The sequence below is a fragment of the Panicum hallii genome, chromosome 1, assembly GCF_002211085.1.
Source record: "Panicum hallii strain FIL2 chromosome 1, PHallii_v3.1, whole genome shotgun sequence".
Lineage (NCBI taxonomy): Eukaryota > Viridiplantae > Streptophyta > Magnoliopsida > Poales > Poaceae > Panicum > Panicum hallii.
In genome coordinates this window covers 7,801,904-7,815,000 of record NC_038042.1, presented here as the reverse complement: position 1 = coordinate 7,815,000, position 13,097 = coordinate 7,801,904, and the positions used below count along the sequence as shown (strand labels likewise).

Sequence of the window (13,097 nt, the reverse complement as noted above, 5' to 3'; positions counted from 1 at the left end):
CCGCCCATCCACGGCGACGGCACCGTGCCGGCCTTGTCCTGAAGATCTGAACTGCTAATAGCGCCTTGCACACCTCGTCGCAGACCCGCAGTTGACGAGCGCTGCCATCTGCTGGTGGTACACCCCGAGGGCGCGGTAATCGCCGCGCCGCGCCGCGCCCCGCTTCCCGCTGCCCACGGCCGCTAGGGACTGAGCCTTCTTCTGCCTCGTGTACAGCTTGCGTTCTCGGCCACCTTCCGCTCCAGGACAGCGCCACTGCACCTCCCCCGATCCGCCTTTACTTGCTAGCTAGGGACTCAGGCACTCGGCCAGTCAGCCTCCTTCCTCCTCGTGCACAGCTTGCATCCTGCGCCTTGCGTGCCCTCGCCGCCTTCACCTGCAGTACAGCGAGCCGTTCGATTCCATAATATAGAAATTTTTGTTCCCCACGTGCACTTGGGCAGACAACGGAACGGTGCGGAACTGTCCCCGAACAACGGATACCAGAATGTGATTCATAGCCGGGGTCGTGAAAAGTTCGAGTACCTAAACTATGGGATAAGAGGACGCCGATACGAAGACGATTTCGCGAGTTTTCTTTGCTTCCGCAACGGAGGAACCACGGACGAAACGTACCAAGGATTCGTTCCACGCTTTAGAATTAGGAATAGATATAGAAGTAGAAACAAAGATAGAGACTGGAAATGGATCCGGCTAACGTACGGCCGGCCGTAATTTAGGCAGGCCGTACGGCCGCCCCTGATTAGGAAAGACAATGGAATAGAAAAGTTATTTTCCGTATTTGGAATTTTCTGTATTTGGAAAGTCACTCTAGTCAGCACATCAAAGATAGTCAGTATATCAAAGAGGCTAGTATCATGAGAAAATTCCACCCCGGTTTTCCTGTTCATGCCTATTTGTACAACTCACCAGCAAAACCAGACACAAACAATGAATTGGGGAAAAAAAATGCTTATTGGAACCATATTATTGCCCGTCTATAATAATATTATTGCCTAATTCCTATTGCCTAAAATGCTTACCTAGTACTGATATTTTTGTTGTTACATATGGGAAAAATGCTTATTGGGAACCATATTATTGCATATCTATAATAATATTGTTGCCTAATTCCTACCTATAAATTGCCTAAATAACCAGACACAACCTCGATTCCTTTGGACCCGAAGTAGCAGGAGCCGACAGCGAGCTTGCGAAGGTTGGCGGCGGCGGCGGCGAGCGCGGCGACCCCGTCGTCGGTTACCGCGTGCAGGGAGCGGAGTTTAAGGCGGCATAGACCCGGGCCGAGGTGGTAAGCGACGAGCGCGAGGGCCGGGTTGCTGACGCTCTCGGCGCGGAGGTCGCACTTGAGCGCGAGCTTGGAGACAGCGGGGGCGCGCGAGGAGACGGGTAGCCCTTCGTTGTCAAGGGAGCAGCGTCCGGGCGTCGAGCGCGAGGTGGAGGCGGGAGGCGGCCTCGATGGCGGGCCAGCGGCAGCAGACGAGGAAGCAGCGCTTGCAATCGCCGGAGCCGAGGAGGCCGAAGACGAGGGCGAGGAGCTCCTCGGGGAGGTCGGCGATGTGGTCCTCCCCACCAGCGGCCTCGGCGATGGAGGCGAGGAGCTGCGGCGGCGTCGTGGCGAGGGGGACGGCGGCGGGGGCGGGGGCTTGCGGCAGCGCGGGCGCGGAGGGGCACTGGCCCATGGGGCGGCGGCAGTAGATCTACCGAGGAAGGGGGAGGGGAATGAGGGAGACGTGGTTGGGTGGATGCAGCTGGCCGCTCAAATCTATAATAATACGATATGCTATAAAGAAGTCATTGCCATTAAAAATATCTAATGCACGGGCATATTTTCTAACACAAGCTATCTACTACTGAAGTGTAATAAATCTTAGCAAAATATTTTGAGTCACCAAATTTCTGATATTTTAGACCTCAAATACCGAAGTCACATTAAAGCTTTCTCTCCATTTGCTTTTCATAAGCGAATGCTGCTTTTTTTTGGTGTTTTTATATTGCGTGGCAATAAATACTCATACGATGGCTCTGTGTAACAAGGCAACTTGGCAAGCTGGCCGGCACGGAGGCAGCACAAGCTACGCGACTGCCGGGAACGGGTTCAGGCGAGCGGTGGGGCGGAGCAGAAGCGGGTGCTTGCGAGCGCACACCAGCCCGACGTCGGACTCATCCATGTCTACAAATCCTGTCTCGCCATCAGCAACGGCCCAGTCGAAGCACTGCACGAGCGCCGCGAGGGCCGCCGGCACGGACTGCTGCGCGAGCCCCACGCCGGGGCAGCCCCTGCGGCCGCCGCCGAACGGCATAAACTGGAAGTGCTGGCCGCGGGGCTCCAGCGCCGCCGCGGCGCCGCCGGGCATGAAGCGCTCCGGCCTGAACGCCAGCGGGTCCTCCCAGAACACCGGGTCGCGGCCGATGGCCCACACGTTGATGAACACCGCCGTCCGCGGCGGCACCGTGCACCTGCGGACGGCCATCTCGGCCGTCGACACCCGGTGCGCGATCGGCGCCCCCGGGTGCAGCCGCAGCGTCTCCTTGAACGCCGCCTGCAGGTAGGGCAACCTCGGCAGGTCGGCCTCGCCGACGATCCTGTCCCCGCCGACCACTGCGTCAATCTCCTCCCGCACCTTGCGCATGGCCTCCGGGTGATTCATCAGCTCTGCCAGCATCCACTCCACCGTGGCCGCCGAGGAGTCGGACCCAGCGGTGACCACGTCCTGCGCCGCGCCGTTTGTTACCGAAAGAAACATGCTGATGAACACGATCGGTGAAGGTAAGATGGCAAGCTTACAGTGATGAAGGCTTTCATGTTCTCCCTGGTGAGCATCACCTCCGCCGCCTCGTCCCCCGCCTTCTCCAGCAGGATGTCCAGCAGGTCCATGTTGCGCTGGCGTGTCGCCGGGGCCTGCTTCTTGTCCTCCTGCTGGTGCTCAGCATTGCCGGGGCGGCCATGGTCCCTGGCCTCCTCCTTGTGCCTGATCATCTTCTCCAGCAAGGCGTCGAACCGCCGGTGGACACCGGCGGCCTCCCTGCGGAGGCCCTGGAGGTCCCAGCCGCGGCACAAGGGGACGTAGTCCTCCACGTTGAAGGCGCCGAGCAGCCCCGTCACCGCCTTCACGAGGTCCTGCGCCTCGTCGGCGACGCTCCCCGGCACGTCGCTGGCCACCATCCGGATGATGGACGCGATGGAGAACCGGATGAGCTCGCGGGTGAGGTTCACCGCCTCGCCCCGCGCCGCCGCCGCCAGCACGGCCCGGAGCAGCGGCGCCAGGCTGGCGCGGCGGACGGGGCGCAGCTGCTCGACGGTGCGCGGGCCGAGCACCTCGGACACGCACAGCCGCCGCAGGAACCGCCACTGCGGGCCGTAGGGCGTGAAGGCGAAGCCGGCGGAGCCGTAGGAGAAGAGCCGGGCCAGCGCCGTGATCGGCCGCCCGGAGATGGTGGCGTCGTGGCCGTGGATGAGCTCCCTGGCGACGTCGGCCGAGCTGGCCACGACGCAGTGCGTGGAGCCGAGGCGGATGTGCACGAGGGGCCCGAGCCGTGCCGCGAGCTCGTGGAAGGTGCGGTGCACCGGCGGCCGCAGCAGGTGGAGGTGCCCGATCACCGGGAGCCCCGGCGGGCTCGGGGGAAGACGAGGAGGAGAAGGAGAAGGAGATCGCCGTGACGAGACCAAGTGGCTCATGGCAAGAACAAGCAGGGTGACCACTACGATGAGCTCCAGGAGCGTGGGCAGTGGCTGCTCCATGGCCATGACCGCTAGCTCAGCTCCACTCTCGATCAGTATTCTAGTCTAACGGTGCGGATTTAGAGTTTTCCGTTTCTCGCAGCTAGAAAATCGTTGCCATCGAAGTTAAACACTTAACAAGAGACATGCTTCTCATAATTATATATAATACACACTCGTTTAGCATGGGAACATTATGGAGAATATAAGTATATGTACGTGTGTATATATATATATATATATAACCTTGGCACATAGCACTTAGCACATAGCACTATGGCAGTGGCATAGAACATTCGAGGCTATGGAGATAGGATGGGTTTTCTTGGCGATCGTCATGGCGGATGGCAAAAGGTTTGTGCTGCAGGGAGAAGGCTGTCCGCACAAGTCGGTGAGGGTAGTTAATGCTGCAGGTATGGGAAATGTGTACTGGAATCCGATTCCACGCTTTGATTTTCAATTTTATATCCGATCCAACTCATGTAGGTTTGGGGGGGAATGAGGCAGTGGCACCTAGCTAGAGTGGATTTGAGCCTGAAAGGTGATCTTTTGGAGTCGGCCGTTGGAGTGATTATTGAAAAGTGGGTGAATTTTTGGATTTGATGGCGGTGGAAGAGTGAATTGGCTTCGCTTCTTGTGGCTCTAGTGTTGTGTTAGGATGTGATTAGTCGTGCGCTATTAGTCTAGGCTCTGTTTGTTTTAACTAGAGATTCTGCATGTCGGCTTTTATAGTTCCTAGCTAAATCAGCTTTTGAGCTCGGATTCCCCAATCCTTCTTGTCTACATTAATTTTATAATCCACTCTGCACTAGCTTTTGCTAGACTGTAACACACATATTTACCCAAGAGGCCAAGATGCTATTGTGCCCATATATGGGAGTGAGAGAAACAGAGAAAGAGAGGCTATAAGCAAGAATCGATGTTGCTAGACAGACACATAAGCTTTTGGACCCTAAGCTTTCCACAATCCATCTCTCCGCGGTCCCGTATCACACAAGATGCTTTTCACAATATCTCTAGCTAAAATAAACAAAGCTTTAGATATATATAGGCTCGATGATCTTGTAAAAACTTTAATTTTTCTCTAAACAATACATACATCAGAGTGGATTTCCTGCACACGGCGACACATGCACCCCCAAATGCCACCGTCGGATTCTTGCTTATTGGGATCCGAGAATGTAAACTCAGGTTTTGGTTTCGAAGTGATTTGCATGAAAGCAGATAGTTTTGCAGCCAGAATCCACCTTAATGTTTTACGCCATTTGAAAGTTTGTGAGCAGGAAACAACCGAATGGTCATCTCAAAGAACAGTATGAGCTAAAGGGTCTGTCTCTCCTACATGTACTAGCGTCTAGCTTGCATCCGTCGAGTTAAGACTATAACTGATATTGACCAGTGCCTCCCATTTGTATTAGAACATATTATATTTATTCTCGAACAACTTTTTACATGTCCGGTTCCTTTAGTTTTTCCGCTCCAGTTGATATTTTAGAAATCACACCGGCCAAACAGTCCAAACGAGATGACTGATGGTCAACCATAATTTCATTTTGGTTAAAAGCCCGCAAATCCAAAAGATTAAACTGCAGTGAGGTTGACCAGATTTTTTTTCCCTGCGATCTAGAGTTAGCATTGCGTAAAGAATGCAGTATTTGTTTGTGGTAAACATGTTGCCCATGCAGACGAAGCACATCTAACTCACTTGGTCAATTTGCTGCATTATTATGGACGTCTCCAAGTCCCTCGACACCACCTAAGACACCGTATTAGCAAAGGCATATGAGCAGGTCTACAAGTTTCGTACTATATATAAACGGAGTGCAAAAGTCTCGTACCTTCCAAAAGGTCAAGGATTGGCCATACTCTGCCTAACTATCGGGACTTGTGTTTGAACTGCTACTGAGTCCCGTGAAACAAATAGGACAGTGCACAACGCGACACGTCCTGTTTGGATTTTGGAACGATCTGCATGCTTATTGTCCAAGTCAACTCAAGGGTGGGTTTCGTGTATGATGGTTATGGCTTCATGTTATCTATCTTTTGATCAAACACTTGTTCCTTCATTAATCAACTAAAATTTATATTAGGTTGGGCAAGATTACTTAATTTTGACTATAGAACTAGTTGTTGCATTAGAATGCTCATGCTTGTGCAATAATTACTTAACCTTAAAGTCTCACCTTTGTTGAGCGTTCTTTGCACGATCCTTGTTTATATAATCGTGTAAGTCCTGTAAATACCTTTGTACTCACGTTGCTATAACCTTTTAAGTTGCAGGTGAGCCGGAGCTTGTGTTTGGTCATTTCTATCCCGCCGTTTTCGGTGCGGGAGAGAAGTGAGTTGTTGGATCACAATGTCGTCCTTGAGCAAAGATATCGTTGTCTTACCACGCTCTAGTTGTTTTATCTACTGCATAGCTAGACTTGTGTGAGAGCATAATGGAAACATCAAATATAAATTTATATCTCTTCTAATGTTATTCGTGCGTCTTCTAATGTTATTCGTGCGTACAAGGCTTGTAATAAGGAGTTTGAATCTTTAATTTCAGATTTGATCTATCCTTATCATGAACTTGTAAACCTTAATGTTGAACCTTGTGTTATGTAAACTATGCACTCCATGGATCTTATGGTAACGTGCAAATTGTATGATGGTACATGTGTTTCTTCCTAGCATGTGGCAAGCACGTACCGAACTACCGGATTTGATATCGTTTTAAGTAAATGACGTGTCGGTTGTTGAAGTCTTTAAATGTGGCTTAGTATGTGGCACGCTCTTAAGCGAACACATGGTAGCTCTCATCTTAAAGATAATGATCGGCGATTTGCTTAAAACGGTTTCAAATTGAACGGTTCTTACAAGAGACTAATTCATCAATCATCAGGCTCTATGTCCCAGCCCTTACTTTGTCGTGAGTCAGGTGGCCAACGATTTGACTGTGCCGCATGCATGTCTAGTGGTCTGCATAGTGCATCTGTTTTTGCAATGGCACCAAGTGTAGCTAAACGAACAACGACGTTCCAATAGAAAGAAAAAAACATCTGTTGTAGGTCAGTAGGTGTGGCCATACCTATTTGCTTATGAGTCTCCAGTCCATTTTAGCTGCGCACCAAGTCCAATTAATGAAACGAATAATAATGTCCATAGAAAATAAATTGTCGTGTCACACGACTCGTAACGTCCATACCTACAGTATTGCTTATAATCAGGGCAGAGAGGGACAGCTAACCAATTCCACTCTCGCATTAACGTTGGAGTAGACTGTAGAGCATAGCAATCAGGGCCAGAGCTGCGTTTCGCTTTTCTTTTCCTTTGAGAAAAAGATAGCATCTCCCTCCCTTGCCACAGGATAGGTTGGCATTTTTTTCCTTTAAGTAAATTCCTTTCCTTCTTGTCAGTTGTATTGCTGTGTTCCCTCTCTCCGCGTTATCAAATACTACCTAAATGGAACGTGAAAGTTTTGACCGTTACTATATAACATAGGAAAAGTGCTTTGAATTACTTCAATGTGTTAAGAAAATGTTATGACCAACTGCATGTGCCTCGGTGACGGCGGATATGCGTACCACGGGTGCCCCAAGGAAGGTTCTTCCCAGGCCGAGCGGCCAGCAAAGCTAGCCCGACAGCGCGCGACGGCGGCAACCAGGACCCTTTGGGCATGACGCAGTCCGACGCCCCGACCCGCTCCCGGGCAGGGGCACTAGGCGATCTCCCGACTCCCTCGCTGGGGTCGTAGGGGAGCGCGTGCCACTTCCGCCGAAGGCTGACCTAACGTCCTGTCCTCGGGAGGTCGAAGACAAGAACACATCTGAGGAGCAGGGTGTATTTGCTTTTTTAAAAAAACTCAAAAGCCAAACTAAAGGATAATTTTCCCGTAGGTTCTATTAGAAAAAAGTTTTTTATAGTTCAATTTTCACAGCAACTCTCCCTCTGTTTTTTAGCTGTGGAGAGTAGTTTTTCCACGGAATTATCCTCCTACCACTGATTATATTATCTACCCTTCGGATTTTTTTTTCAATCGATCCCCTTCTATTCCCTCGGTCTCCTCTCCGCCGGCGAGCGCACCCCGCGCCCATCTGCCAGCTGCACCGCACGGCAACTCCCGCCCTTGCTCGGTCTCCTCTCCGCGAGCCCCGCGCCCCACCTCCTTTCCGGCCAGGTCCCGCCTCCTCTCCGGCTGCCCCGCGCCCCTCCGCAGTGGTGGCCGCAGCAGCACGGCATGGCGCCGCAGCAGCTGCAGCTCCCCGGCCGCGAGCTACCAGCCAAGCCCGCTCACGTGGTCGTGGTGAAAGGCGCGAATCAGAGTAGCAAGCACGTGGTAGTGAATAGAGATTAGGGAATATACTTGCTCCGGTTCCTCCGCTTGATTTTTTGAGCGTGGAAAGCGTGAGCTGCCGAGCAGCGGATGTGATTTTAGGGAGATGATGCCACACGTTTAAAAATAATTAGATTTTCTTTTCGAATATGATCATTTACATGATTCATAGTGAATATCACAGAGTTTTACAATCAATTTGCATATAAAAGGTCTTTCACACCTTCAGGGCATTACAAACATTTCATACCAAATCTACAACCAACTAAACGTCTTTCAGCTTTCTCACAGCTCATAGCAGCTTTTCCACAACTCATAACTCATAACAGCTTTTCTCATAACTCACGGTCCAACCAGACGGACCCTAAATACGTCAAGTGCGATGTGATGTGCACAACAGCCCACACGCCCGATCTGACAAATCAGGGATAGGGGTGTGGGCTACGGACCGAGGATCTAGCACTCATGCCCCTGGTTAGTTGGGACATCGTAGCCTCCTTTGAACCGACGCCTACACCGTCCGCCCGTGCCCCGTCGGATCGATGGGACGGGTCGTACCGTGTTGCGCTCCACCGTCAAGCCTAGGGTAGCGAGGCGCGCCTGCTACCAAGGGGAAGGATGATCCGACCACCCACTCAGTGGTCGGACTGTAGACACCATCGTGATGGCCGCCAAGCATGCCCCCGCTGATAAAAACTCCACGTACAAGGACCACGCCCACGCCATGTCTTGCGACAGAGTTAGTGGATAGGACCGAAGCCACGTCGAACAATATGGCTGGCCTATTGTGCAGTACCTGACGTCACACTGCGATGGAATCCAACGCCCCTACGCGAACCTAGCTAGGTGACGAGTCCAGGAACCTAGGGTTCCCAACGGGCCCACTTCCTGCCAGAACTCTAGATGGCCTAAGATGACGTGTGGATCAAACGGGCGCCCTCCTGAGCTGTGACTTTCTCCAGGCCGTTCAGACCCACGGTCCTGACCAGTCGGGACCGGTCGGCTGGAGCCTCTTCCCGCATCCCTGATCGAGGGGACGACCAAGGCCTAGGTCCGTGCTATGGTTCCGACCTAATATGCCGACCGAACTCCGCCTTGCACGTGTCACTTTCCCCGACCGACAAGGTCGGAGGCTGGCCGGGCCTCGCACACTGGCCGTCCTCGAGGCCAGGTGCTGAGGATAAGGACGGACGCGCCAAAGTCAACTTGCCGTACAGGCCAACCATTCCCTCCACGAGGGTTACAATCCCTCTTATTGCCGCTGTAGGAGGATAGTGTTTCACCTGCCCGTCCTCATGAAGGGACGGGATGCGACATCATCACGATGTGGCTGACACGCCTCCGTCACAACGGAGTGACGGGGCATAGTGCCAGGGACAGAGCATGACACATAGGGACAAGATAAGACGGCCACCCTATGACGCAGAACTTGGATAGTGGTCATCAGAAGGCTCCGACTGACAGAGTTGGTGGTCCTGACTGGCGGAGCTGGCGACTCCGACCGGCGAAGCAAAGAACACCCTCTCTTTCTACCTCACTCTTTCTACCTTTAGTTCCCCTGTAACGGAGACCCTCTTGGACTATAAAAAGAAGGGTCATCCGCCTAGGAAAAATCATCATCACGAGAAAACATAAGACCTCGACAGATCTTGATCAAACCACATCATCCACTTGCAAGCTTGTAACTCCCCAAACTCTCACGAGCACTTGGGCTCAAGCAATACAACCGACTGACCCCGGCTGGATGTAGGGCACGATTGCCTGAACCATTATGTGCTAGGCCACATCCGATCACGACCCGCGATATACACTTCAAGTAGGTTTAGCTGCCGGCCATTTCCGGAATCAACACTAGGACACGTGTAACCCTCCCGAGCACACCCACAGGGAGTCAACCCTAGTGGGTGAGGTACCCCTTTCTTTCATTGTAGCCCAGCCCCCAACCTTATAAGTGGGGAGCTAGACTTTCTTTTGACTCTCTCATGCACATACCACGTACTCGCACGCTTGCAAACATCCTGTTGTAAGCATCCAGCACTCGAACACAGGAAACAAGAACGACATTCCCCACTGGACGTAGGGCATTCGCCTGAACGAGTATAAATCTCCATGTTTTGATTATTAGCCATCAAATACGGAGAATCGCGGCGTATTTATACTAGCCAGTGTGCGAAACACCGACACTCAGTTCCTAAAATCCGCATATATGTCTTAAAATATCTCAAATATTTTATGCAGGGGAGCATATTAGTTGTGGTTTTTGGTTCCTGTTGCAGCTATGACACAAGGAAAACTATCCGATTGATAAGTAAGACGTTAGAGGTTGTTGCTCTTGATATCTTTATCAAGAATAGATGGATACGCAGTAATAAACTTTGCTCTTGGATATTCATTTCATTTGTGTTCTCTTCAATATTTGTGTTCAGCGTGTGTGCGGTCACAAAGGCTGGTGAACTCTCCATTTACTAAAAAAATGATTCAATGTGGCGCTCTCTCTCTCTCTCTACATTTAATGTGTGAGTGTGTGGTCCTAGGAACATGTCTGAAAAGCTTGTAGACAGAGCAAGGGAACAATCGGCCAAAAGGGGAACATGTTAGAAAAGATTGTAAAGAGAGAAAGGAAACAATCCAATAGACAAAAGTGGAAAAAATCACGGAAAATAATCTATAAAACAACCCATATGAAATTTTCACATTGGAAGAGTTCACCTCTTTAAAGGGTTGGTGTAGCCTTATTTTAATAGAACAAATCTTAAAATAAGAGGACTCCTATTTACACCTTAAATATCATGACACAACAAAACCTCATAAATGAGGGGGCCATGGATACTTATTCTGGAGGGGTGCTTACAGCTTAACTAACATTTTTGAATTAAACTCAACCAAATGGGTAGAAATATAAACATTTAAACTATATAACCTTCAATGTAACATTTTGCTCTTTATGACTAACAATGTCTAAAACATGAATAGTGTCTTTAAGAAAGTTCATGGAAAGCTTATTTTTCAAAGCAATTGAAGAATGTGATAAGTGCATCATAAGTCTCCATAAAAATTAGTTAGATGTAAGCTTTAAGTTATGATAATTTTATCAATCACCTATATCCAGAAACTTTCATATACAAAGAGCCTTATTCAGATTTTGAAAAGAATTTTAATTTTCTTGTTAGAAATCACGGTTATGCCAATAAAATTTTAACATGAAGCAGCAACTATCTTTAACTCTAAGAATTTGTCCGTAGCATCTTCTTGTAGAATATATGAGTCTGTTACTCTATATTTATCTTTTTTATGAAATTACACTATTTTGCATTACATATTTGTTCTAAACTTATTTTACCTGTCTTATAAGTCTATTGTCAGGTATGCTCTCCAACTCTTAATACGAATGACATTTTTATAAATCAGCATGTATACTAAATAGATATATAAAGTACGCAAAAGTACAAATTTAATTCCAAAAATAAAGAAGTGTGTTGGGGATCAGGCCCTAAATACAGACACAAGAGCACAAAAGAGAGGGAGCAACAGATATAGCAAAAATTAGAGAAGTTTATCTCCTTTATATAGATGGGGGAAGGGGCTATTTTTTAGGAACAAAAACGACAAGGCCCTTGTGTTGTGTCTTACACATGGGATAGCCATGATATGGGCCCCCATTCCCAAACAAAATGACAATGAAGTCAAACCTTGAAAAAACATGTCATATGCATCTCTCGAAAAAAATGTTGTGTTCAAATGTTTAGATTCTAAAGAACTTCCTGATGATTTGGAGAAAACTATAAATAAGTTTGACCTAGAAGAAGATTGTGCACTAAGCCAAAGACTTACTGTCACACCCTATTCTCCAAAGCCGCACAGCTCAGCCGAGGGGCGAGCCCACATACACATAACACCCCGCTTACACTTTCGTTTTCGCTTCATGTAAAAGGGTCAACCCGATGGTGCTATGGCTTAAGGATAAAGACTTATAACTTGGCTCCACCCTTGCTCAACTAGCAAGGTGGTACTAAACATATGCATGTAGCACTTATGGGACACTACTGGGTCACATCCAAATTGGTCCGGGTATCACATACACCCCCTCAAAGGACCCGACGTCCTCGTCGGTCCAACTCTATAGCCATACGTCCAGTGCCGGCACCATATGCCATGTCGTGCGTCCCATCTGAATCCACACTGACCCGTATCCAGGAACGTCCCCCCTCTTAGCGCATGACCGCACGTCCAATGCCGGCACCATATGCCATGCCGTGTGTCCCACCCAAGACCACACACGCTATGCGCCATATGCCCGCACACTTATCCATACCCGCAACCGCGAGGGTTGGCTCTGATACCATTTGTCACACCCCATCTTCCAAAGCTGCACAGCCCAGCCATTCCGAGGGGTGAGCCCGAATACACATAGCACCCTGCTTACACTTTCACCCTCGCTTCATGTAAAAGGATCAATCTGAAGGTGCTATGGTAGGAGGATAAAGGCTTATAAGTTAGCTCCACCCTTGCTCAACTAGCAAGGTGGTACTAAATATGTGTACGCAGCACTTATGGGCCACTACTGGACCACATCCAAATTGGACCAGGTGTCACACTTACCCCCAATTGCTTTGGTGTCTCTCTAGTTCTAATAAATAGGTAGAGGATATAATAAAATATGCAAAGAATACAAAGACTGCTGAGAAAAAAAAGTAGTGCTACCTAGACAAACATGTCATTTCACATCACATTCTAGTATAACTTATAACAATTTTGCTTCAATATTATATGTGAACCTTGCAAGAGTAGATCCAAAGAATACCGTAAGACAAGTAGCCTAGCTAGTTCCATTATAGTGAATCAATTACTTGTATATATTTCTTTCTAAACAAATTTCGTAGTTGTCCCACATGGAGATCGTCTATTTGAAAGGTCCCTACATGTCGCCTAGAGGGGAAGGGGTGAATAGGCGATCCTGAAATTTAATCCAAAACAAGCAGCGGATAAACACACAGGACCGGCTCAGTTGGTCCAATCCCGGCTCAGCTTGTCTTTATACCAGCTCAGCCGGTTTATACA

General features: G+C 49.4%; 1 protein-coding gene across 1 annotated transcript; it reads right to left on the bottom strand.

Annotated features, from left to right (window-relative positions):
• Window positions 1–1,976: 1,976 nt before the first annotated feature.
• LOC112874185 (cytochrome P450 93G1-like) lies at window positions 1,977–3,882 on the bottom strand. The gene is made up of 2 exons (XM_025937383.1): window positions 2,789–3,882; window positions 1,977–2,714 (listed from the first exon to the last, which is right to left on the bottom strand). Exons 1-2 carry the CDS (start codon window positions 3,746–3,748, stop codon window positions 2,076–2,078), a joined length of 1,599 nt encoding a protein of 532 aa, XP_025793168.1. The 5' UTR covers window positions 3,749–3,882; the 3' UTR covers window positions 1,977–2,075.
• Window positions 3,883–13,097: the final 9,215 nt, after the last annotated feature.